Source organism: Eublepharis macularius, chromosome 7 (assembly GCF_028583425.1).
Source record: "Eublepharis macularius isolate TG4126 chromosome 7, MPM_Emac_v1.0, whole genome shotgun sequence".
Lineage (NCBI taxonomy): Eukaryota > Metazoa > Chordata > Lepidosauria > Squamata > Eublepharidae > Eublepharis > Eublepharis macularius.
The window spans coordinates 94361843-94389371 of NC_072796.1; the positions used below are offsets into that span (position 1 = coordinate 94361843).

Sequence of the window (27529 nt, forward strand, 5' to 3'; positions counted from 1 at the left end):
AGTAGTGCAACCTCCTATTCTTCCTTTAAGTCTCCATTCTTTTGTGTTTCTTTATCAAATTGCTACATAAGCAAATGAGCATTTAAGCAAAAGCATTACCAAAAGTTTTGTGTGTTATCCTTTCACCTAGTACCTGTAAACCTACTCTATATTAAACGTTTCTTAACAGAAGAGTAGAATCATATAGTCAGGAATACTAAAAAATTGCTTAAAAAGAAAAAAGTTATCACAATTTTCTTTAGATTGTTTTTAAAAGATCATTTAAAATCCACTTTTTAAAAAGCTTTACATGACGGTTGTCATTTTCTAAAAAGAGACTTGTTCTCCCTTATAAGGCATCCTAGCAACTACACAAAGAATCAAAACGTACATCGCTGAAAAAAAATTCAGCATATAGTCCGTAGTAAAAAGGAAAAGGAAGATTGGTACATTTATAACAATCACAAGATTAGAGCCCTTGAAGTGCTGCCAGTAGCTGTATAGGTACTCAGGTATCTTCTTGCTTGCTCAGTCATGATAAGTTGATCTTCTGTCTTTCCATAAACAACAGCTTCCCATTCACAATTTGCCTGTAACATACAGTCCAGTTAACAGTTTGTGTGAATTCAGCAATTCTTGAATTGGCGTTAGATAAACTGCTATTTTCAGCCCCACTCCTCAGCCTTCTGCAATGCCATTATGCATGTTATTGAAAATGTATGCAAAGAAGCAACTGAAATATGATCTAGTTCACTAAAACAGTGCCCACATGTGGAGAATTCCAATAGGCAGGCAAGGCAATGTGTCATTACCTCCCATCCACCCCTCCCTTCTGTTTGGTGCAACATATTCTTGTGTGGTGAAGAAAGTCTGGTTGGGAATGTGGGAATCATCCACAGATCTTCCATTCACTTTAAACGCTCTTTGCAACGCCCATGTATGCCTAGACAAGAATAGAAGGGCAAAAACAGGGCCTGCAGAGTGCTGGATCCTAGCCTTTCAATAATCTGGTTGTAGGGTAATGTTAACATTATATAATGCTTCCTCCTGAAACTTTATTATTTATTTATGTTATTTACAGTCCACCTCTCTCACTGAGACTCCAGGCAGATTACACAGTTAGTAGCAGTAAGGCTACCAAAAAGACACATCTCTAGACATTGATATATACAAATAGGGAACATACAGGTCTTGCGGGGGATCTCCCATTTCCCCTGTCCCTCCTCACTATTGCCTGTTTGGCTTCCCTGGCAGCCCCAAGACCCTCTCCCCTTCTACTTCCATCTCACCCATCAGCCAACCTACTTTTATTTGTCCCAATGCCCTCCCTGTCTTCAACTTCCCCTCATTTCCTTCCCCTGTGCAAAGTGGCCATAGCCATCATGACAAGGGAAGGGAAGGGAAGGGAAGGGAAGGGAAGGGAAGGGAAGGGAAGGGAAGGGAAGGGAAGGGAAGGGAAGGGAAGGGAAGGGAAGGGAAGAGGACCTTTTCCAGGGCTTCCAACCATGCAAGAACCTTCCATTCTATTTGGACTATATTGAAAAGCATAGTACAAGTAAGCAGGAAATGCTTACAACTGAGAAAAAATGTATTTTCAAAGAATATTTAACAGCCAACCTGAACAGAACAATACCAAGATAAGATGAATACAGACCTGAAGCATCTTTTCCGTTTTAATATTTTTTGACGTGCAAGTATTTAATTTTCTTTTCATTGCTACATTTGACTTTGCTAAGCTGGAATCCTGTTTCTCTGTAGTCAGGTTTCCTCTATTGTCGTGTATTTCCAGTAACGGAATCATGAGAAGTGATGTGGTATAGATATTTTCTGACTACATAGCAAAGAAAAAGAAGTTTTAAAAATTATTTATTTATTTATTTATTTATTTATTTATTTATCTATTTATTAAATTTGATTTTTAGCCCGCCTCCCCGCTCAAAACATTCAGAATACATTTAACAATCAAAAACCATGATACATATGCGGACAACATCTCAGATGGCAGCCCTCTCCAATTTCCCCAATCATAATATAAACAAAAGAGTGGAGGGTGGGGGCCACAGTTAACATTCCAGTGACTGCACTTGTAGGGGGGCAGATGATTTCCTGACCCCCCTGGCGGAAGACCGATAGGAAGGCTCCTAAGACAACCAAAGGCCAGCCTCAACCGTATGCCTGGCAGGCCTCCCTGGGGCCAGGGACCACCAGTAAGTTCTTATTTGCTGATCTTAGTGCTCTCCTGGGTACATACGTGTATGTATGTATTCAGGTATGCTGGTCCCAGTCCATTAGGGTTTTAAAGATTAAAACCAAAACCTTGAACTTGATCCAGAACACCACAGAGAGCCAGTGCAGCTGCTGCAAAATTGGAGTAATATCTGCCCTGTATGGTGTACCCATCAGGACACATGCAGCAGCATTCTGGACCCGCTGTAATTTCTGAGTTAGACCCAAGGGCAGCCCTGCATAGAGCGAGTTACAGTAATCAGTTCTGGAGGTGACCATTGCATGGATCACTGTAGTTAGGTTGCAGGTTGATAGATAGGGCACAAGTTGCCTGGCCTGTCAAAGATGGAAGAACGCAGACTGGGCAGTTGCCGTGACCTGGCCCTCCATTGATAAGGAGGAATCCAGTAGCACTCCAAGACTCCGGACCGATGAGACAGGCACTAGCGGTGCCCCATCAAAGACCAGGAATCACATTCCCAAATCTGGCAGCTCCAGACTCAAGTACAGGACCTCCATCTTTGCTGGGTTCAACTTCAGCCAGCTCTGCTTTACCTACGATTGATTGATTGATTACATTTATAGCCCGCCCTCCTCCCCGCGAGCAGGCTCTGGGCGGGTTACCGCAATAGATAGATTACAGTGTAAAGCAGATAAAACTGTAAAACAATAAAATCACATCTCAACATAACAGTATACATTTCAGTATCCCAGATGGGGCGCCATTCCTCCTTCCCTGTACACTACACACATGGGGAAAGAGGGCAGAGATGTGGGTTGGTAAACAATAACTCCCCAGCGCATGGGGGCAGGGAGGTGATGGACCATATAGCCCACCATCCAGCTACAGCCTCCAAAGTTCTCACCAGGACACCCGGGGCAGAGTCAGGCCAGCCGCCCATCAACAGATACAACTGGGTGCCCCACCCCTTCAGAAGGCAATGGCATCCTGACACTCCCAGGTCTGTGGGAGAGACATGCAGCTTTCTTTTGTGGCTGGAGAGTCTTTCTTCAGCTGTTCATCACTCTTGATAAGACAGTAATCGGAAGATACTCATTTGTGCCTCATTTGGCTGTCTCCGTCCTGTGGCACAGGCGGAAGCCAGACTGGAATGGGTCTAGGACATTACCTTCAGGAAAACCTGCAGCTGTTCCACCACCGCCCGCTCAATCTCCTTACCAAAAAAAGGGAGGTTTGAAACTGGTCGGTAATTGTGGACGGATTGGTGGGATCCAAAGATGGCTTTTTCAAAAGAGGCTTCACCATGGCTTCCTTCAACGCTCCAGGGAAATCCCCGGAGCTCAGCGATTGATTAGTAATAACCTCCAGCTGGGACCCCAACCCGTCCACACTGGCCTTCACCAGCCATGAAGGGCAGGGGTCCAGGGAGTACATGGTGGGCCTCACCAGCCACAGAATCCTGTCAACTTCCTCCTGGGAGACCGGACTGAAGTGATCTAAAAAAGGACCAGAAGACAGCCAAGGGGTCTCCAATCCCCTTACTGTATCAACCATGGCTGGCAGATTGCAGCGGAGAGACAAAATTTTATCTGCAAAAAAGCTCCCAAAAGCATTGCAGCTACTAGCTGCAATTTTTAAATTTGGCAGTCTCCCTGAGAGAGGGAGACCAGGGATCAAACTACTTGAAACAATTTTGCTGAGTGTGAACTTGCAGATGCTATGGAGACAGCAAAGAAATCCTTCTTTGCCACCACAGCCACCTCATAGGCTTTCATAAATGCTCTATAAGATGATCTTGCTTCTTTGTCCCGATTTCACCGCCATGCTCGCTCAAGTCGTCTCAATTCGTGCTTCATCTGATGTAGCTTCTCCATATACCAGGGGGCTAGTCTAACATGGGAATGGAGAAGGCAACGGGGAACGATTTTGTTGATGGCTTCAGAGAGACAGTCATACCAGTTCTCCACCAGCTCATCCAATGAACTGCCAGAGGCATCGGATCCCGCAGAGCATCCTGGAAACCAATTGGATCCATTAGTCTCTGCTGGCGAGTGTAAATTAGTTCACCCCCTATGCAGGAGGAGGCTGTCGCTCCCAAATGAGCCTTCAGGACAAAGTGGTCTGACCATGGTGCCGCTTCAACAGCATCAAGGTCCACCTGTATCCCCATCCCAAAGAACAAATCTAGCGCGTGGCCTGCCCTGCTTGATGCATGGGAATGGAAACAATTTGGGAGAGTCCCAATGCTGCCAGGATGACACCAAGTCCAAAGCCTGTACAGAAGCGGCATCATTGACGTGAACATTGAAGTCACCCAGGACCAATAACCCGGAATGCTCCAAGACCCATCCCGCCACCACCTCCAACAGGCTTGACAGGGTGGCTGCTGGTGCACTAGGTGGTCAGTACACCACATAGATAGCCAAACTCTCCTCAGTATCCCATGTCAGGCCAACATAATGCCAGTGATCTTTGGTGTGGGGAGTGGCCTAAAGGAGAAAGACTCTCAAATGAGTATCACCACCACCCCCAGCCATCCGTCCGGGGCTGGTGAAGGACCGAGAACCCTGGGGGGGGGGGGAGAGTTCTTTCAAGGCGACTGTTTCGTCATCCCTCACCTAGGTCTCAAGTCATGCATACCAGGTCCACATTTTTTGCTGCAATATAATCTTGCAGTTTTTGGGTCTTTTTATGGACCTGGCATTACACAAAACAGTGCTGGAGGGAGGCATTTCATCCTCGTAGCCTCACAACCAGCATGCCTTGGGATGGGGTGGTCGGAAGGACACTGAGCCCTACCACGTCTCCGTGGCCTTCCTTTCCAGCCCCACGCCCCACCGCCATACCTCCCTTGACCCCGGACTACTGGGATCCCAGCCCCACCCTGGTCTCCACTTTCACACTTATGGACCGCCCCATTCTTCACCCCATCAACTAATACAACTAACCTATGATGTAACTGTTGAAGAACAGCAAACGAATGAAGTTAAAATAATGGACATATCAACATTTAAAAGATTTGTACCTAGCAAATGTGTAGTAACTTTAAAAGCATATAATTAACATATTTTTAAGCTAACAAAATTTGAATTAAGCAGATTTAGAAAATATGATTCCAGTGGGGCAAGCTATTTTTAACACCAACAACTTAAAATTAATTATGTATTTGCCTGACAACTCTAGAATATAAACATACAATTGGTATGAATAAAAGAGTCATTCTGACAACAAGCATCATTACAGGCATTAACCAAATGTGCTGGATTCTCAAGCTCTGTCCCATCCCCTACCAAGGAACCTGCAGCAACTAAACCCACCCCATCAAGAATGCCTTAGTGACCTGGTCAGACACTTCTCCTTCCCCATGCCTGATGTGACCACTCCCCTTCCCCCTAATCCAGGGAGCCATCCTATGCAGCAAGGAGTCAATCAGGCCAGCTGCCCAAGGGTCCTTCAGCAGAACTGGATCCTGACAACTCCAGGTAGTCTGAGGGGGAGTGAAGCACCTAATGATGATGTCAGCTGGCAGCACCAGCTGACAGAAGCCCTGCAACAACTAGAAGAATCAAGCTGGCTGGCTGGCGAGGCAAGAATGGGGTGCATACGCTTTCTAGTGGCTGACAAGAAGGAGCTTGCCCTCTGGGTGATGCTGGCTAAGTGAGAGATCTAGATAATCAAGTACCCAATAGCAGAACTTTTATCAGTTTACTTTCAGATGTTTAAGTGGCCCCAATGCAGCTCTCGTCAATAAGGCTTCAGTTATTACAAACAGGTTGCAATTTCCTCAAATATTTGCATTTTGTATACCATGCTGCTCACCTGCACATCTAAAATATTGTCCTCTGTAAAAAGTTGGGCACCAAGCTCTTCTTTTCCCCAAGGATCCAAGACTAATGATTTTCTGACTTTCTTTGCAGAAAGATTCTGTGGCCAACATTTTAAAGACAAAGAAAGAATTAAAATTTCTTCCATTGTTCTTGCCATTCTGAAATGTCAGGTAGGATAATTTACCTCTAGTTTGCAGCCCTTATAGACGGACTCCTCCTCTTCTTTGAAGAATATATCTGTTCCCGTTTCCTCCTTTAAAACTTCTCTAATATCTTCTTCCAAATAGGCAAGCGGCTGTGACTAAATAAAATGGCAGAATACAGAAATTCAAAGTGATCCTTTCATATTCCTTTGCTCATTTTAATTTATCTAACAGGAATGAACAGCATTTCTATAGATCAAGACATTTAATACAGTTTTATAACCATATGTGGTGATTCACAATTTTTAACACCACACAAAATGCTAAAGATTTGTAAATGATTTTCTTCCACTCTGAAGTCAATTAAAATACCCAAGGGGTAAAATACCCAAAAAACCCAAGGTCAGACTATAGTTTATGCCACTTTAAATCCTATTTCCTGGTAAGTAAAGTAAATGTCTGCATAAGACTTTTATAATCATGTATTATATAACATCATAAGCATAACTGCATGTTGAATTTCTGTACATTCTCTCTCTCTCTCTCTCTCACACACACACACACACAGGTAGGGAAGTAGGTCACCAAGCCCCTAAACTCATCTTAAAGCACAGCTTAAAGCAAGGAAGACAAAGCAGGCATAACTAGTTTAAAGCAAACAGCACAGACCATGCTTACATCTTAAAAGTATTTCTTCTAGTGCTATACATTTGTATCATCAAGTTAACTACGAGCACACTAAGAGAAATACAAATGAAAATGCTACATACCACAATTTTCAGAGGACCGTATTTTTTTTCCTGAGCAGCTAAAGCATTCTTGAATGGAGTTGGAGTCCTTGGTGTTGAACCCAGAAGAGATCTTCTAATAGTAGGAGTCCTAAAACTATCCAAGACCCAAAAGATGTTTGTGTCATGTTATACTATTTAAAAAACAATGGTTCTAGGGAAAGGTTTCTTGGGAGAATCAACCTATGTTGTTTTTTTGCTATACCTGCCAAGTCATTTTTTTAAAACATAGCTCTATTTATTTTCTCTTCAAAAAGACCGCCCCCCCACTCATTCCAAATCAAATATTTAATATCAACCTACCCTGCATTTTCTTTTTGATCTTTGGGAGTCACTTCTTTGTTATGCAAAGGAGTTGTAATAAGAACTTTCTGTCCACATATCGGAGTTGATGTAAATACAGGATTTTCAAGGTTAAACTGCTCGTTTCCAGAACAGGTGTTAAAGAACTGCACATAAGACAGACAAGAACAAAACTTGTTATATGCACGTCAAGCAAGAGCTTCCTCATTCATCTCAGATTAAATACACTAAATTTGACAATACAGCCTTAATTTTTCTTTTTTGTTATAGAGACATATTTATAGAGTCATGATGTAGCAGAGCACTAGGAGAAAATTACAAGCATTCTGGAAAGACCCAACTACTTCATTCCAGGTAAAGGTGATCAAAACTGGCAATGATAAAAGCAGTTCAACACCGCAGTTATAAGTTTTAAAACTATTTCCATTTACTTCGTAAAAGCAGAATTTTAAGGAGCCATTCCCATATTTTCTGTGTTTTTCCCTGAAGTCAAGAGGACTAGACACTGGAAACAAAACTATACAAAAGCACAGCAATCTGGTCATTCCTGCTGTGAGTCAATTCAAAACCTTTGGATGGGGAAGGGGGAGAGTACAGGTTTCTTAGGTACCAAAGATTTAATCCACCAGACAGAATGAGGAAAACTCCTCGCTTAATAGCTTTAAATCACAGTTCAATCACTGTCTGCACTGAAGAACACAAAGATTATTGATCTAGCCAATGCAAGCAAACTTATTATTAGGTTAACAAAAGTGGGGAATCCACAAGCACTTGCACTTATCTCATCTTTTCCTGTTCCTGGCAGCCCCCATATCTTCTGCATCCTTTTCTTCCCCCCACCCAAGCTTCCCTATACCCTTGTCTTCAGCTTTATGTATTATTTAAATCATTTATGCCCTGCCTTTCTCCCCAAACAGCTTATATACTTCTCCTCGCCTGCATTTTATCCTCACAACAAACCTGTGAGATAAGTTATACTGGCAGTAAGTGACTGGCCCAAAGTTACATATTCATGGCAGAGTGAGGTACAAAACTGGGTCTCCCAGATCTTATTCTGACATTCTTATCACTACTCCACATCAGCTTTCATGTGGTGGCTCCTGTTAAATGGTAGGTAGTAACCAGGTGTTTGCTGCTGGGTCTGGCCGTAGTGAGTCCTCCCTTCCAGGGCATGGGGGAGGAGAACAGGGTGACTGGTGAAGCACAAACAGCCTTGGAAAGGACCCTGCTCCCTCCCACTTCCTGTTGCTTATAGAAAACCAGAGCTTGAAGGCTGGCAATATTGTTATGATCACCTAACAACCTCTATAGTAGCCACTGAATTCTCAGAAGGTATCCATTTCTTAAAGCTACAGGTGCTGCTTCTATCATTGTAATCCTCCAATGTATTTTCCCAGATTTTTCTACAAACCTAGGGCTTTTCTCAGGTTTACAGAAACATCTGTTTTGTCTGTTCATAGTCCCAGTCTCCAGATTTAAATATCCAGATGCAACCATGTTGACAATTAGATATACTGACTGATTTGTGCTTACCTGAGAGGGAGAAAAGGGTAGTGTTTTCACTGGTGTTTGTTTTAGTGCAATATTGGGAGCATTACTACATGAGCCATCATTCTGCTCACTGACTGGTGACTGTCCAGCTCTGGGTTTCTTCTTCTTTCGCAAAATGGTAGGGGGGGTGCTGAACTTGGTGGCACTTGGGGATGTTGACACAGTTACCTCTTCATCACTTGTTTTCTTGCCATCAAGCACAACACTGACATTGAACTGGCACTCCATGGCCCCATTGTTGTGTTGAATCCGCATCTGTTTTACTGGTGCTTGATTGGCAGGAGAAGTAGCCGCATCAGAAAGGTCAAAGCTGGTGACATCACTCCATGCTACAGGATCCTACCATACACAAGTCACATAGAGAAAAAAAGCATCTGTTAAACTGTTGTTGAAAGAAACAGTTATTTCAACTGAAGCGAATAGGTGGGCTGAACTCAGTATCAGCTGTATCATTGTATATCTTCATTCTAACAGGAAGTCACGACTTTAACATCAGTCCTTATATACATATTTTACTGTTTTATGATACAATTCTCAAACCGTTGACTTCAAAGGGTATGTTTAGGATTGCACTGTCAATATAAAATTTTCTCAGCGATTATTCTAGAATTTTATATATTTCCTAACTACAAAGAGCCAGCTGTATATGACAGCAATCCATGTACATGATACTAACGCTAATATAGGCAATAGTTCATTAATTGTGAATTTCTCATGTTGTATACTCTGAAGTAAAATAACAGTATTAATTAAGCACTGGAAATGAGAGTCTTCAGACTTACAGACTCAATGAGTTCTAGAGTCTCTGCAAATTCAGGAATGGTTTGTAGAGAAGACAAAACTGCATTTGCCTCCACAGCCAGATATTTGGTCGGAGAGTTCTGCTGAGCTCCTGCAGCTTGGGTTTCTTCTATAGCATAAAATTCATTTGTTTGTTCCCCAAGGCCATTCAGGGCATTTGACATGTTATCTTCCATGATGAAGCTTCCAGACCAGTTAGAAATATTTCCAGCTTGCTAAAAATACAAAAGGTATTGCTATTATACTGAAATTAAACATGAAAAGTAAGTTACATTATTGCAGGGATTTAAAAGATGTCAACAGAAACCATCAATAAATAAAGTAAGTGTGCCACTTACTAACTGGTTAGACACCAACTTGAGTAGACAATTGTTTTGTTTTCCCTGTGCTCTACACAAGTTGAGGTTCTGTAAAGTTAAACCAGGAAAGGACTACATATCTAGTTTAATTAACACAAACTGTTGTTCCTAGTTATGTTAACTTTCTATCCTTCTAAATTCACATAAATACTAATCAACTGCTATCATGTGATTGCTTGGCCATCTGAAATACACAGCAGCATCTGTTGCTGTAATATGGGTAATTTCTGTGTCATTTAATATGTTATGTTAAATTGCCTATGCTTTGTTTCAGCATTATTTTAGCTTTGTATCAGTTTCTGCTTGTTTTCAAATTTCTGCCAATTTGCATTTGCATACTATTGCATTATTTATCAAATGTTCCAGTTGTTGATCATATCTGCCTCGAGTCTCAGCGAGAAAGGCAGAATAACATGAGTATATAAATAAATGCTATGCAGAATAGGCCAGATGATTTTTTCACAATATAACACAGCACCCTAAACTGCTTCCAGAGCTTGAACTAAAAAAAAAAGGCAAGTTCACTGTGAAATAAAATGCTTGCACTCAACATTTTTTCTTTTTTCTTATATACTGTATACTGATTTTTTTAAAAGAAAAACAACTATGGGTAAGAGGTAATTTGGAGCAGAGAAGAGACAAAAGTAATCCCAACTCTTTTTCCTACCTACCACTCTGCTGCGAATTACACCCTCACACTACCCATCTTGTTATAGCCCAAACACTTAAATGGGCTACAAGAGACTGCCCAAAGGAGGGAGGGGGACCAACTGTGTGTCACCTACATGAACAGATATTCAAAATGCTTCACGTCATGCCAAACCCACTAGGCCAGGCACAATACTACACATTATGCCACAGTACAGTAATGGACTTTGAGATACCACCAGGGTCCTAGCCCTATGGGCAATAGATACCCAGGTTTCTCATGTCTAGGTCACATATATCACATATATAGTTGAAGCAGGGGGGAGGGCTGCTAGAGGACAGCCCTATGGGCACTACTGAGTCTTCTATACGTAAGGTGTTTAGAAGCAGCAACAAGGAGCGGTAATGTATGCTCAGGGCCTGGGCCGTGTAGCCACTAAATGAGGAGTTAGCTAAACCAAAAAGTACCCGGAGGTAAAAGGACAAAATCCTCTAAGTATTATGAATCTAATTTATACATTTTTAATATTTTTAGTATTTTTATTACTATATTAAAGTGCAAAGTGTTAACAATGTGCAATAACTACATATAAATAATACATTCATATACTTAATAATCAAGCCACTCCATAACAAGACTAAATAGTAATAGTCAAGAATAAATAGTAATAGTAGCAAATAACTGTTAAGAAGTTCAATCACAGTCCAACTGGTGAGAAGTCAATAAGCCAATAAATATACGTTTTTCTATTGTAGGTAATAGTTCCAGTTGTAAGAAACTCATGGAAGTGACTTTCACAATCCACTGTTAAACAGGAGAGCACCAAAGCCAAATGTTACATCCAAAAGCTGATGGGCTTTGCCAGCATATTTTCAAGTTCCTGTTTCGTATCCACATTTCTTCATATGCTTTAATATTAAATTAAGAGTCACTTATAGTACAATAGCTCATCACCAAGTCGGTTTGGGCTGATGGCATTGTTCCGTCAGTTGGACTGTGACTAAACTTCTTAACAGCTATTACTATTGGTGGGGGCCCACCATCTGTTTTTGTGTGTATTTGTGGTGTTTTTTGGTTTTAAATGTATTTTATATGTTTTAATGCTCACTGAGCATTTTATTGTAACCCACCCTGAACCCATTCGCGAGGATGGCAGGCAAGAAATAGAGCCAATAAAATAATAAATAAATAATAATTACTATTTATTCTTAGCTATTACTATTTATTCTTGTTATGGAGTGGCTTGATTATTAAGTATATGAATGTATTATTTATATGTAGTTATTGCACATTGTTAGCACTTTGCACTTTAACAGATTACTAAAATACTAAAAATATTACAAATTTATAAATTAGATTCATAATACTTAGAGGATTTTGTCCTTTTACCTCTGGGTACTTTTTGGTTTAGTTAACAGTCTGTTATTCCGGGTGGAGCCTGTCTAGGTTAGCAACTAAATAAGGAGTAGCTGGAGCCTACCAACATCGCTAGCACTTACTCCACCCAAGTTACAGGAGTTAGGAAAGAGTTTGTTGTAATCCAGCCAGACTGCATTTTTGATTCCTCATATCTATACACATAAGAGCTGGACCACATGAGTTACTACTTTCAAGATACCGGTTCATGACAATAAGGGCTTTTGGACTTTGTGGTAAATTATAACTGATTGGTAGACTTTGTGAAGACATGTTCCTGGAATTCATAGAAATAAGCTTTTGGAAAAACTGTGTACAAATCAATCTGCTTCTAGCCTAAACAAATGTATATGCAGACATATTTTTCCAGGCACTGCTTGTCTAAACTGCAAGCAAGCTACAATTCAACTACAATTTGGGACCCTAATCAAAACAGATTCCACAGATGAAAAACAGGTCATTCATGATTCTGGAAGAGAAAGCAGTGCAGCTACAGTTGTGGTCTTCCTCTATGCCTCTGAAGCCTTCCTTTGCCCTCCCCAATTTAGCCTTAAAAGAAGGGAAAGCTGGGAAAAGCAACAAGTACATGCATGCTTTGTTTGAATCTTAAGCAACTGTTCCCAGTGCCACATTATGTTACCCCAAACTCCGTATCAACTATTCTCCCCCTTGTCCCCACTTGCCCAGAGAACAAGATCACCCTGATCAACACCTCTTGAATTCCATGCATACATGAGAACAGGAAAGGAAGGCACACATTACAAAATTAGATATATGAAACCATTCATACACACTATGTACTTCAGAAGGGCATCACTGTTATTCATCAATGCACTATAAAAAGCACATTTATTCAAGCAGCTCTTACAGATGAGACTCTCTTTCTTCTGATTTCATTTTCAGCTGACATAAGCAGCAACTCAAGTTCTTTTATTTTCTTCTCTTTGTCAGGATCATCATCAAATGGCTGGTGAAGGGTGCATATTTAAAAATAGACAAAATATTTTATTTAACATATGGTTTTTAATAATGCAGCTTTGGTTTGTTAAATTCTTCCTCCCTGGAAAACAGCTATTTAAACCATTTCAGATTAAGGCAGCAATCCTAATGAACTCACTAAGAGTCTCTCTACACAAGATGCAGAGGAGTTAGCTGTGTTAGTCTGTAGTAGCAAAATCAAAAAGAGTCCAGTAGCACCTTTAAGACTAACCAACTTTATTGCAGCATAAGCTTTCGAGAATCACAGTTCTCTTCGTCAGATGCATGGAGGGCAAGACCGGTTTCTTCTTGCCCTCCATGCATCTGACGAAGAGAACTGTGATTCTCAAAAGCTTATGCTACAATAAAGTTGGTTAGTCTTAAAGGTGCTACTGGACTCTCTACACAAGACATCTTATACAAGTAGGATCAAGTGAAAGATCTAACACTAGTTCTCCCATTGTGGATACACATGCACTGCTAGGGAGACAGAGACCACACAGAAAGTAAATCAGTTGAGAGTCTTCGTGTAAGATGTCTTGTGTAGAGAGACTCTAACCATGGATTGGATTCTACAAACCACAAGCAGCTGGTGCTCACAAATTTGGACTTTTCCAATTTCTTCCGTCTTCCAGCAGCATCTAAAAACCTGATGCTGAGAATTGAGGAAACCACTGAGTCAAAATGCCACAAATCAAAGATGTGTGTGTGTGTGTGTGAGGATAGGAAACTGGGTAGTCACCACACCTCTCTCGTCCACAAGCAGCAGCTCTGCCAGTAGAAGTGAGCTAAAAGTTTGCTCAATTTTTTTTATTCTCACTGCAATGCCATAGCATGTTTCTGGATTAAGTTTCCATGCTCCCTTCATACCAGTTTTTCAGGGACTGCTTTGCAGATATCTTCAGGCAACCAAAAAATAAATCCATTCATTCTGACCATTCTCACAGCTATGAGAATGCAGCTGCTGCACTCTCTCATTCTTGGGACTGTCTGCACCTTTGCAGCTTTCCTCGATGGTTAGCAAGTTGCAACTGCTAGGAGTGTCTCACCAGCCACCAAGGATGGCTGCAAAATGTAGGCCTGTGTGTGTGGGGGGGGGGGGGGGTCATGTGTGAAGGAAAATCATATCCCCTGCCCATGCACACAATGGATTCCACTTTCCCCTCTGTCTGTTGTGTCTCCAGACGAAGGGAAATCTCATTACTTAAGTCCTCTGTACCACCCTCCACTTCCAGCTGTTTCCAAATTCTTTTCTCTCCCTAGCTTCCCAATCAGCCTTTAGTCTCTCCTGCTGCTTCAGTTCACTTGTTTCCTGCCCCAGCTGTTGTGGTTGCTCAGTTCATTTTTTTCCCCTCAGTTGTTGTAGTAAGCATTGTCTGGTGAATAAAAGAAGAGAATAGGACACTGCAGAGGGCAGCAAAGGGAAAATTAATTAGATAAGAAAGTGGGGATGGGGGCGGGTCAGCACCTTTGTCCTCTCTTAAGTGTAATTCCTTGTCTGTTTCCAGAATGCTTACTTTAAGTCTATATTCTGCTTCTTCTCAGAAGTCTCTCTCTTTCAGCAAGCAACATAGTGTGAACTACATCTCTCACCTTTCTATTAAGTATGTAAGTTCCTCCATAAAGCTTTCTTTACTCCTTAATTACTTTGCATAGTCATTACTCACTCAGCTAATATCAAATGGCACTTTTACTGTTTGGGGTGGGAGCCCAAATCCCAGCTTGTAAAATTATCTCCCCTATTTGTATGTGATACCATTGTGTAGATTTTTTTTACCTGTACCTTGGAGCCAAGTTCAGAATTAGATATGATAACTTATGAGAAATGATAATTAGTTATTTGGGGAAAGCCAGTTATTTAAGTTTGGACATACTATACTAGTCCCCTGTCTATAGTAACAAATACTGTACCATTTCTTGTGATATCACATTAAATATTAAAAGAAAGAGACATCTCTTAGCCATAGCTAACAAATTTAGTGTAGCATCAGTTCTGCCTGTGATAAAATAAGCTCCAGCCTGTTAAAAACACAATACACTGGTTAACCCTGGCATAAGATTCTGTTTATATCTTCTTTCCCCATATAATACTTAAGTGAGCTTTTAATTAAACTTATCAATTGAATGTTTCAACAGCTTTACAGTATTAGACTTTCCAAAAATAAGATCAAAATGGGTAGCCGTGTTAGTCTGTCTGTAGCAGTAGAAAAGAGCAAGAGTCCAGTAGCACTTATAAGACTAACAAAATTTGTTAGTCTTATGGGTGCTACTGGACTCTTGCCCTTTTCCAAATGTAAGTTACACCTGTTTACAACTTATACATTACAACCCTTATCTCGCCTGAGGCCCTATAGTTTTACCTTGAGAAGTGTAAATTCCTATAACAAACTTTCTAGCTGTAGAGTATGTAATCTATTTCCATATGAAAGAAAAATAATGCTTGAAATACCAACCTGGCTGGGACAGGTTGGCCCAGCTGAATTCCTTTCAAGGGTTCTCCAGAGGCCTATATTATAAGGAGACTGATCAGTGCCGCCCCCTACATTGCCCCCACAGAAATCTGCACACGCTGTTATCCATTTCCATGATACCGGTGCAGATCATATTTCCAATACACAATGCCTGTAGAAGTGCCTTGGAAAAAATATCTGTATATAAAACCTTTAAACTATAAAATATTTTCCAGTTCTCTATCTATAAAGAACGTTATATGATTTTTGGAAGTTTGAGAAGTCAATAAAATAGACAGGAAGTTACCTGAATAAAGCTGGAAGTAGTTGGAACATGGTCTATACAGTTGCCTTCTGATGACATATACTGGTACCCTGGGATCTAAGAAATCAAAATTGTTCTTTATTCATTGCTTTGATAATTTTCTTCTGCATTTTTCATTGTAGTGCACTAAGTTTTCATAAGCTTATTTTAAAACTGATGGTATTTTGAGACATAACTTGAACAGCCAGATCATCAAATTAAGAAACCAAAATTTATCCCAAACACCAAACTTCCACAAAGATGATGATATACCAAACGGGATTTAAAAACTTATCAAATAAACATGTCAACTGTAGAGTTTTGAAAATGTTTTGACTCTTTAGGTCAGAAAATTACAACCAAATGCCATCTAAATAAGGAAGTTTATGCTGCATGTTTTAAGCAATGCATACACTTTTCTAAATTGCTACTTTTACGAATTTACATGGAGTACATTCATAATGGTATTTGCTTTAAGAACTTGATTTTTTAGTGCATCTTGCCAACAAAAAAAAATTTACTGTAGTTTTCACCTATTCGTTCACCTTTCTCTCATTTTCATTAAAAAAATTATATAAAGACAAAAAAATCTTTGGATAACTTACATGTGCCTGAACAGGTATATAAAACTGATTTTGGGTATGAAGATGATCATTAGAAGTGCAAGTTTTATGTGGAAGTTTTGATGAACAAGGTCGTTCAGTCTTGATTCCATCTTGTAAATATCCTTCTTGTTCAACTTTTCTTCTCATAGTAGAGTTCCAATGATTTTTTATTGAATTGTCAGTCCTAAAGAAATTATGGGACATGACCAATCCAAAGTTAAGAGCCTTTAAGTTATATTGACTTCACCAGGACGAAGATGATTATATGTTAGAGAATTCAATCCTAGTCTCACAATTCTCTGAGAGTAAAGCACATTAATAATACTGTGACTTCTCAGCAGAAATGCATAGGATCAAGATGTAAGTCTCAGTGAAATCAATGGGACATTATCAGTGAGACAACTTGGCTGGATTGTGCCCCAAACCTAGAAATTATATTGATTACACATTGCATAGATCTGGGAACTGAACTAAGCAACTTATTTACGGTAGAAACTATTTTTACCTTTATAAAGATAAAAATAAATTTCAAGACTTTCCCAGATTGAAGAAAAACTGTTCCAAATACCTCTAAATAAATAGCATGATAATTTTAGCAAACAAAGAGTTGATTTTCTATTGCAAAAAAGGAAAAAATATTTACAGAAACCAACACAGGTAGATTTTTGTATTTTTCTCCTTTTTGCTAACTGAATCATGTAAGAGACTGCTTATGAAACTCTTCTCAGTTTCAAAGGGACGTTACTGTGTGGCAAGGAGACTGCTTTTTTTAAAATTAAAGTTAATTCCCAGCTCCGCAGGCTACCTTACATTCCAAGAGCTATTTTTTTGGAGTGTCTGTTATTTAAATATCCAGCATTAACAACTACTTGAAAACCTCAAATACACATTAACAAAGACTTTGGAAAGTCATATTATCATGAACTTTCCTCACATTAGTCAATGGAACAAAGCAAGTATCAGCAAGTAGCTCATGATCAAACTATTAAATATGTATCAGATAGTCTAGGATGCAGTGGATTTCATTAACCCACAAAACAGTTAAGAAAATGGCATAGAAGTTTGTTTCAGCCAAGGTCTTATTTGCAAGCACTTTCCTGTATAGGAATAATAAGAGTACAGCTGTAACATCCATAATACAGTTTTTTTATATCCATTCACATACGGACCTCTTTTATTTTTCCTGAATACAACCCCATTTCATTTTCTGAATCGTATCATGTAACTCTGAGAAGCAGCTAGCTGAAGATATTCTATGTAATCCAGATTTAAAATAATTCAAAATGAATTGTACACAAGGAGGAAGGCTGAAAAAAGAGATAGGAAATGTGCACACAGCCTGTAATCTCCGAATTGACAAATCCTGAAAAATCCACTGGAAAACTGTCATATATCTCCTTACTTAGTTCACCCTACAGAGTTACTGACAGTTTGAAAGCCAACTTGGTATACTGGTTAGAGTGCTGGACTAGGATCTGGGACACTCATACTCAAATCCCCACTCTGCCATGAAAGCCTGCTGGGTGACCTTGGGCTAGTTACATAAACTCATCCCGCTTAACTTACCTCACAAGGTTGTTGTGAGGATAAAACAGAGATGATCCCTAATGAGGATAAAGGCAGTGTATAAAGTAAATAAATAAATAAATGCATACCCCTAAGAAGTGAGATCAGATTGCATGTCATTCGGGGGAGGGACGTCATAATGCAGCCCACCCCAGGAGCATTTGTGTCAGAAGGCCACATGCCAGAGACTTAAAGAAGCTGAGAAAAACTTAGCTGTTTGCACATTGGTTGCTGAAGCCAGAAGACCACAAGGCAGTTGTTCTACCAAGCACCTCTCAGTCTATTTCAAACCATCAGGATGTGGCCGGGTGAAGCAACTACATTTGCATGATGTAACAGCAAGGTTTTGAAGATACATAGCAGTAAATACTTAAGGTACAGTATGATTGCTGCATCAATATCATGACTTTAAGTCTGGTGCCTTAATTTGGGTATGAACTTCACAAATCTAGAAATAATTTACTATTTGCATGTACAGCATACAGTGATAAATTTAAAAATACCTTCCAGGAAGCAGTTTTGCTATTTCAGCCCACCGGTTTCCCAAACGTTTGTGAGCTTCATAGATGATTCTATCTTCCTCTTCAGTCCAGGAAGATTTTTTAACCTCAGGATTAAGATGATTATGCCACCTCTCTCGACATTGCTTCCCTATTCTTCCTTTTAAGTGCTTTGCAATCAAAGACCAGCGTTTTGGACCATATTTCTGAACAAGTTCAATAACCTAGAATATAAATGGACCAGAGACAGTGCTCAAGTTAGCCTGTCAGAAAAAGCAGGCGCCATCATACTAAAGAAACAAAGCACCAGAATCACATTTATGATATTTGGGCAACAGAACTTTTTAAGTACACAACAATGTGAATGCAGATTTCTATAATATGAATGTTTGCTCACTGAATACGTTAATAAAATTCCTAAGTCTGAGGCAGCCATATTGCAAAGTGGGATATCTTACTCTTGGGTGATCCTAATGTTCTTTTAAAAAAAAGCATCAACTATGTACTATGTAAATTATTTACCCTCTGGTCCTCTTCTTTTGTCCAAGGGCCTTTAATCAGTTCTGGATTTAGGACTTTCTGCCATCGATGCTGGCACTGAAAATCAGAACGATTCTGCAGAAGAATGAGGAAAAACTATTTGTTGTACATCTTTGCTTAATCAAATCAGATGATGGAGAACTAAAATTTGAACACACAAATTTATTAAAAAGGCCTTGTGGCTTGGGTCACCCAAACTATAATTAACATTCAAACCAGAACTAGAAACCATGGCTGAACCACCCTTGTTTGCCACAAACCAGGAAGAAGGTATGAATGAGGGAGTATGTTTCAGTATGTTGAATTTTCACTCACTTGTAGATGATTAGCAATGAATGTCCAATCACTTGTCCCATGCTGTTCCACTAGTTTCTTCAGCTTTTCATCCTGTTAAGGCACAATTTTTAAAAATGTTAATAGCCGTATGATATCAGATCCACCTGAAGGAAAATCCACAATCAGTTTAGGCTTACCTCATCACGCGTCCATTTTACTCTATTACAAATCTTCTTTATTCCTTTTTGTTGGGGTACTTCATAGTCATGATCTGCATAGTGAAGGTCATCATCATCTTCCTCACTGCAAAGTGCAAGCTATTATTAAGTTAACTTAGACAGTGAAACGATGCATTTGTAACAATTTACTGGACACATGGACATGACTGCACCATATTTGTCTTTGAAAACACTCTGCTGGTTTTTAAAACCACTCTATTATCTTCACCTATCACAAAGTCTAGCTACATTAAACAACAAGAAGCAATAAGGTCAGATCAAAACATGGGCAAACTCTAACCCTAACCCATCTTAAACAGCAGTAAGTTTCTCAGCTTAGCACAATGTCAAGTAATAACAGTTACTCTCTTCAAGAGTAAGATTCACTTCTTGCTGCGTTAGAAATAAAACAGGTTGTTTCTGGAAGATCATCAAGGCTGGCCATTTGGTGTCGTGGTTAAGAGAAGTGGGACCCTAATCTGGAGAACTGGGTTTGATTTCCCACTCTTCCACTTGGAAGCCAGCTGGGTGACCTTGGGTCAGTCACAGTTCTTCCAGAGCTTTCTCAGCTACGTCCTCCTCATAAGGTGAATGTTGTGGGGATAATAACATACTTTGTAAACTGCTGTGAGTGGGCGTTAAGTTGTCCTGAAGGGCAGTATATAAATCAAATGTTATTATAATATTATTATTTAATTACAGAGAAATTCCCCGTTAGACCACAGCTCTAATGGGCCACTAGCGGCCAGAAGCAAGCAAAGACAAGTCAATGCCTTGAGTCAAATCCTTCATCAGCAATGGAAATTGGTCAGCAAAAGTCTTTTCCCACACTGCTGCCAGTCTAAGGGAGGAAGCAATGGGAGACTTCATGCCCACTACTTAGCACCACAAAAGCTGCTCGGCTTTGCTTGCTCCACAGCCATTTTCACTGCCCAGTCTACCACTGAAGATCAGGCACACATGGACAGACAAACAAACCTCCAAGGCTGCTTCACTTGCAACTTTTTTTCCTCCATGGAGATAATTCAATAGAGGTGAGGGGGTGAAATGTAAACTCTTTTCCCCCTACAAGAAGGTGATTTGTCCAAGAAAAACAGAATGCTGGAAAGCAGTCTTCCAACTAAATTATTCTGTTTACAACACTTTATTAAAGAAATTAAACAGTGACCTTTGTTCTCTTTGAGAGCCATGCGCCACCTGCTGGCTTAATAAAACGCTTCTTATATTTCTTCCAAGAACAAATATTTCATAGTTATACCAATACCTCTCTTTTACAGCAGCTAACTGTTTCGATTTTAACACTAGCAAAATGATCAAATCTACAAGAATCGTTGATTCAGTCAGTATCAGTCATATTAGTTAACTAAAACATTCTAATTAAGATGTCAAAAAGATCCATCCTTTATAGGAATATTATTTTTCTTCACACATTTTTCTTCTTCCCCCCTTGTTTGATGACCTCATGACACATTTAAAGTCCATATTAGCTAGTAGGGCAATTTGGAAAAACAAGAAAAAACACCCAAATATTTTATCAAAGGATAAATTTATGAAAATCTGAACATTTTTGAAAAAGCAGTTTACAGACATTAAGATGTATAATAAAACTATTTTGAACACTGACAGTATATATGAAATGTAAGATAATATAGGCAAAAGGGTATGTGGATGACAGACTCTAATGAACTGGAGTGAGATTTACAATGAAATCCTAAGCAATTATTTCAGTGGGTTTAGACTGGAGTAACTTTGCTTAGAATTTCACTGCCAGAGCTGTAATTCTTCTCAGAGAACTGATTTGTTTTTGTCCTATCATATTCAACTGTTTACAATAAGCAAATTGTAATGCTTAGAATTAGTGCACTGTAAATTATCTTAATTGTATTTTCACTGCAAACCATATTAATAATATAAATAAGTTATTATCATGCAGAATACTTGAAATAATGCCCTAATGTAATAGACAGAATTATGCCATTTATCATTATCCTTGAATAATAAATACATAGTATCCTTCTGTTGTTCCTCAAAATATGCATTACTTTTTCTAAGAACATTACATGAGACATATTTAATTTCCCATACATGCATGATGACATCATATTATTCTGCATTATGCTACTCTATGCCAAGGAGTTTCTAGTGAAAAGCCATGCCCTTAGGAGCATTGATCAGCAACTAAGTTTCTCAATTTTACAGACAATAGTTAACCATGCATCTATAAAAGGGCATCAGAAGACAAATATGCACACACCAGAATATTCTTACTAATCACAAAATTTACACTACACCCATTTTACACAACCATATTTATATTCAAGAAACTGCCCATATCAGGATTACAGCTTGATCCTATCTGTATTTTACTTGGAAACAAATTCCAGTGATTTCAATGAGAGTTGCTGTCACTGTAACAATGCATAAGATTGAGACCTAGAAATACTAGCCAGCTAACTGACTACAGGCTGACTAAAATATAATTCAAATCAGGTCGATCTGTACATGTATGTGATTTACTGATCTATAAACTGCCAATTCAAACCAAGTTGCCAAGTACAAAAAATAAATCAAATTTCAAACAATTTTTAAAAGACTGGCACAAATCGTGCTTACCATTGGCCTAACACAAGAGCAGAAGAACAATTCTAGCAGGGCCATAGTCACTCACACCTTATGCTGCATACACAAGCTACTTGTAAACACTGTTCACTCTAGGCTGTTAGCAATCATTCCACTGCCCCAATCTTTTACCCAGTATGGTCATTTGGTCTCATCTAGAAGAACTGAAGACTTTAAAAATATTGGCCCTAAAATACACCCATGAATAGATGAAGCTGCCTTATCCTGAATCAGACCATCAGTTTCTCAAGGTCAATATCGTCTAGTCACACTGGCAACAGCTGTCCAAGATTTCCAATAAAGGTCTTTCACATTACCTACTACCTTATTTCCATTTTTTTAAAAACTAGAAATACCAACAATTGAACTTCAGACCTTCTTCATACCCAGCAGATGCTCTGCCACTGAGCCACTTCCCCTGCACACAAAAAAAAACCCTTCAGATAGCCATGTTGGTCTGCAGTAGAACAGCAGGGTTTGAGTGCAGCGGCAACCTTAGAGACCAACAAGATTTTCACTATGCAATACTGGCATCTGAATAAGGGAGCTCTGATTCTGGAAAGCTTATAAATAAATAAAACCTTGTTGGTCTCTTAGGTGCGACTGGATTCACATCTTGTTGTCCCACACACTTTAATATGCAAGCTCAGTTTTCCCTTTCAAGTCTTTCAGTAACGAAGACCAAAGAGATATTGCTTGCCTTTCCTTCTCTGCCATCTCCCCACAAAACAGCAGTCATCTTTTTTGCCGTATCCAGTCAAGCAAGAAAACACAGCCGTAAAGCAAACTATGTATCAGTTTACAGACGACCCACTATTCTCTCTCATAGACCCATGTCCAGAAAGAAAACAAGAAAGGCGTTTTGGCACTGGCGTGTGCCACAGCAACAAACACAAAACGGAGATGGAGAGGCGGAGGACGGGTCGGTTTCCAAAAGGGAAAGAAGTGGGCGTGGAGCGAACAGGGCAGCCGACGAAGGGATCCTGAGGAACCGCGCCGACAAGCCAGCTGTCAGGAGGGCCGGGCCGAGGAGGGACACGCGGGGCCACTAACCTGCGTGGCCTCTTCGCCATCCTCGGCGCACACCATAAGGCGAGGGAAGGGGAGCGGGTAGGTCGCCGGCCCAAGGCGCTCAAGCAGGCGGAGCAGGCAGTGTCCAGAAGGCGTTTTAGCCTCGGCCGCGCCTGGCCCCCCGAGCGGGGGACATGGCGCTCACCCAGACCCTACTGAGGGGGAAAGGATGGGGAAGGGTTCGGCGTCTCCTGCCGGTCCTCCTGGGCTGTCACTCTTCGGCCGTCCTCCGGCTCCCTGTGAGCAGCAGCAGCGCCGCCGCCGCCCTCGCTGGCCAGGCTCCTTTTCTTCTTTCTAGTCCCTGCCGCCGAATCTCGCGCCCAGCCTTTCTCCAGAGTCACCGTTTGAATCTGCGCACGCGGACTGGCGCCCCATTGGCTGCTCTGGACAGCACGCGGCCAAGCGGGAGGCGGTGCAAGAGAGCGACAGGAACGGCCCGTCAGGGAAGGAAGGCGGGGGGATGGGGGCGGGGGAAGAGGTGAGGGCGGCAGGAGCGCAAGTTCTTCTGGGAAACAGAGTTTCCTTGTTTCTTCGAGAGTTTGCAGGGAAGGCCTGCTTTTTCAATGTATGTGAGCAAAGGCCGTCAGTACGCCTCCCCAGAGCTGTGTCAGCAGTTACTCCGCCTTTTCCTCAAGTTTAAAAATGAGAATTTACGTCCAAGTTCCTGATGTACTCCCGCTTGGCTGCTTGCACACAAGTCGGCTATCCTTCCCTCCGAGTCTCTCAGAAAAAATGTACCTAAATGAAAGTGACTAGATGGTGGACCCAACATTAAGCGAGGGGGGTCTACAGGAAGAGAGGAAGCCACACAAAAGTTAAATATACATTCACATAAAACAAAATTGTGTCTCCTTCGAGCCGGAATCGAACCAGCGACCTAAGGATTACTACTTATAGTTTCTCTACAGTCCTCCGCTCTACCAGCTGAGCTATCGAAGGGACTATAGAAAAACTGGAGCATATTCTCTATATAGAGTGTCTATCGACAACAATACGGGCTAAAATTTAACATGTTTGAAAAGAAATATCAGCCATAGTAACTGCCTCCAAACATGTCTCGACAAGTCATGAAACAGTGATCAATATTTCTAAAATATCTTAAACGTACGCTTTCTGTGATGTCAACTGCATTGATGTCAGTGGAATTTGTTTCTGAATGCATGGGGTAGGGCTGATCGATATTTTCAAGCGGTGTTGTAACGCTTCGTTTGTTTTAAAGACTATGTAGAATTCAAAAAGCAAGAGAAATTAACCATTTCCTTCTGAGAAAATGACTTTTCTCTAATGCAGGTTCCCCCCTTTTTAAATTAAATACTTATGAATTTTCTGTCACACAATAAGGAAAGAAAGCTTCTCGCCAAAGCTCAGCTAACTGGAAAGTTAAGCTTTGTAAACAAAAATGTATGGTACCCAACTCATCTTAAATCCACTAGTATTTACTTACTTTCATTGTAACTAAAGGAGTCTGGAAGGGGTTAAGTAAACTAGAGGATACATTTAATTAGCAGTGGTTTAATACCATTGTTTCTTCAGTCACCCGCAACATCATTTGGAGCCACTTGTCTTCTATGGTTAAAATACCAGCCACTTTGCAATTAGGCATCTAGCAAATGAAATAATTTCAAGTAGTGATCCACAAGAACTTATGGGATCACATTTCCCCCCCACACACACACACACTTTTTTTTCTTTCTTCCCTTTCCTGAAAGCCTTATAGCCTAAAGTTCATGGTCATCCTTCTGTGCAGCCCCACATTGGGACTGTGCACGCGCAGGCAGGCCGCGGAGAGATTTTTCTAGCTTAAAATCTGTTAAAGGGGACGCTTGCCCGTACTGCGCCTGCGCAGTAGCGTTCCTGCCTGCGCAGTAGCGTTCCCACCAAAAAACGGTTGCTAGGGCGAGTGTCTCCGACATTCCCACAGTTCTTCTTTTGCCGCCGTCGAGAGAGGTTCCTTTCTAGTGATCTTCTAATTGGTATAGTGATTTCTTTGCTAAAATGTCTCAGTCACTTTTCAAGAAGTGTCAACGCTGTGGCACCATAATGACTCAACTTGATGGCCATGATCTCTGCCTGTTTTGTCTGGGTGAGGGTCATAATGTTCCCTGTTGTTCGATCTGCCAAGGGTTTACATCCAAGGCGAGAAATGATAGGGATGCCTGCTTAAAAGCGTTCCTGTGGGAATCGAACCTTCTGCCTCCTAAGACGCAGCTGGGGAAACAGTCCGTAGAGAAAGGCCAGTCTCCTGATCCTACGGCTTTGCCTGCGGCCTCGAGATCTTCGGATCCGACTAAGCCCCCTTCGGTTCCAGCCAAGTCTCCATCCCAACCTGGGACAAGTGATCTGGGGTCCCGTTAGAAGAAGTGTTCATCTTCGGAATCAACTACTACTGTCCAGGCTTCTTCGGAGCCCCCACCAGAGAAGGCTAAGGCTAAGACGAAGCATAGGAAGCGCTCAATGTCTACTTCCAAGAGTGATTGGGGTCGGTCCTCCCCCTCTGCCTACCATTCCGGAGGAGGAGGTCTTGGAGCTTCTCCACACACCTTCACCTCCCCGCACTCCGATCCTGCAAGTTGGGGATGATGACTTCCCTGCGGTTCCAGACTTGACTGAACCGATCCTCTCTTTTGAGCAATCTTTGCCTCCGGATCCCGCTTTCCTCCGTATGTCGGTTCCAACCAGACAGCCATCGGTTCTGCCTCATCCAGTGCAGTAGCCTCAACAGCCCGCTGTGGTACTTCCTCCAACTCCCCCCCCCCATCAGCCCGTACCGGGGATAGGGAACTTGGCCTGTTGGCAAGATTTTGTTGCTTGGCTCCAATCTGCGGCAGGGGCTTTCCAGCGTCAAGTAGCACCTGCCCTGATACCGTCCGCTCAGCCTTCCAGAGGTTCCAGATGCTGACCCTGGCTAAAGTCGTAGAGCTCCTGGAGGTCAGTGTTTGGTTTGCCATTATCGACCTGAAGGATGCTTATTTCCACATCTCTATTTACGAGGGTCATCTTGTCCTTTGTCTGACGGGGCCAATAAGAGGCAGCCAGAACACAGTGGGTCTTGAAGGCTCGAATTCTGCAGAGCACCTTGTGCAGAAGGGGGGTGGAAGAGAAGGCATAGAAAAACCCCGGGGACCATAGGATCTGAAATGCATCTCACAATGAAAGAGGGTCCACACCCGCCCTGGAGCAAAAATTGCAGGCCTTCTTGTTGTGTCTTGTAGCAAAGAGGTCTATCGAGGGAAAGCCCCACTTGAGGAAGACCTGGGTGAGGTATTTTGTCTGCAGAGACCATTTGTGCTGTTCTAGGAACACCCTGCTGAGTAGATCGGCTGTGGTGTTTATTGTCCCGGCAATGTGCATGGCCTGGGGATAGACGTTGTTGCACAAAGCCTACTCCCATAGGGTTGTGGCTTCGGCACGGAGCTTGAGCGATGCCATTCCCCCTTGCTTATTCAAATAATAACAGGCTGTCATGTTGTCCAAGAGGACCTGCACCCATCTGTTGCGAAGGATACCTGCAAGAGAAGCAAGGGAGTAATGGATCGCCCTAAGTTACAGAACATTGATATGTAGGGCAGCTTCTGCAGGGGACCATGTATCCTGAACTGACAATGCACCACAATGTCCACTCCAACCCAAGGTAGAGGCATCAGTAGAGACCATCACCTCTGCCAAAAAGGGACCAAATGTACATCCACTGCCCAAATTATCGTGGACAGTCCACCAAAAAAGTGATATAACAATCATTCTAGGAATGGAGAACCGCCGCTGTTGACTCATTGTCAGCGGGTTATATTTACAGACAAACCAGTTCTGCAAGGGCTCATGCGAAGCCGTGCAAAGAACACTACAGCGGTGGTTGACGCCATCTGCCCTAACAAGGTCTGGATCATAAGGGCTGACTGATAACGGTTGGATATGAAAAAATGCGCCAAAGAATGCAACATTTGAAGCCTATCCTGGGGCAAAAATGCCCTGCCTTGCAGGGAGTCAAACTGGACCCCAATAAAACGAATTGTCCTGGAAGGGATAAGAATGGACTTTTCCCAATTAATCAGGAGGCCAAGTTGGGATAATGTAGATATAATGGCCAATGTGGCCACGAAGGGAGTCTACCGTGGGACCCACCAGCAGCCAATCATCTAAGTAAGGGTAAATCGTGCAACCCTTAGAGCGTAGAAAAGCTACCACGACTGCCATATATTTCGTGAAGACACAAGGGGCAGAAGCCAGACCAAAGGGTAACACTGTATACTCGAAGACTGTATCTCCACATATGAAATGGAGGTTGTCATTGTCTATGACCCTCGTAAATAGAGGTGTGGAAATAAGCTGAAGGTGGCATTCTTGGTAGCCATTACATCTTCCAAGCGGGTGGGAGAACTTACTGCTCTACGCACTGACCCT

General features: G+C 41.4%; 1 protein-coding gene and 1 non-coding gene across 3 annotated transcripts; both read right to left on the reverse strand.

Moving 5' to 3' along the window:
* Window positions 1–440: 440 nt before the first annotated feature.
* Window positions 441–23184, reverse strand: MYBL1 (MYB proto-oncogene like 1). 2 transcript variants are annotated; one of them, XM_054985308.1, is made up of 16 exons: window positions 23114–23184; window positions 19421–19526; window positions 19263–19334; window positions 18930–19022; window positions 18411–18631; window positions 16348–16525; window positions 15740–15814; window positions 12873–12971; window positions 9562–9795; window positions 8762–9118; window positions 7229–7374; window positions 6908–7022; window positions 6179–6295; window positions 5987–6091; window positions 1634–1810; window positions 441–569 (listed from the first exon to the last, which is right to left on the reverse strand). In XM_054985308.1, exons 1-16 carry the CDS (start codon window positions 23131–23133, stop codon window positions 441–443), a joined length of 2244 nt encoding a protein of 747 aa, XP_054841283.1. In that variant the 5' UTR covers window positions 23134–23184. The 2 variants fall into 2 exon arrangements, with proteins under 2 accessions (XP_054841283.1, XP_054841285.1); XM_054985310.1 differs by lacking the exon at window positions 1634–1810.
* Window positions 23185–23980: 796 nt separating this feature from the next.
* TRNAY-GUA (transfer RNA tyrosine (anticodon GUA)) lies at window positions 23981–24070 on the reverse strand. The gene is given in 2 exon segments: window positions 23981–24016; window positions 24034–24070. It is a non-coding gene; the product is annotated as a tRNA-Tyr (tRNA).
* Between the last annotated feature and the right edge of the window lie 3459 nt (window positions 24071–27529).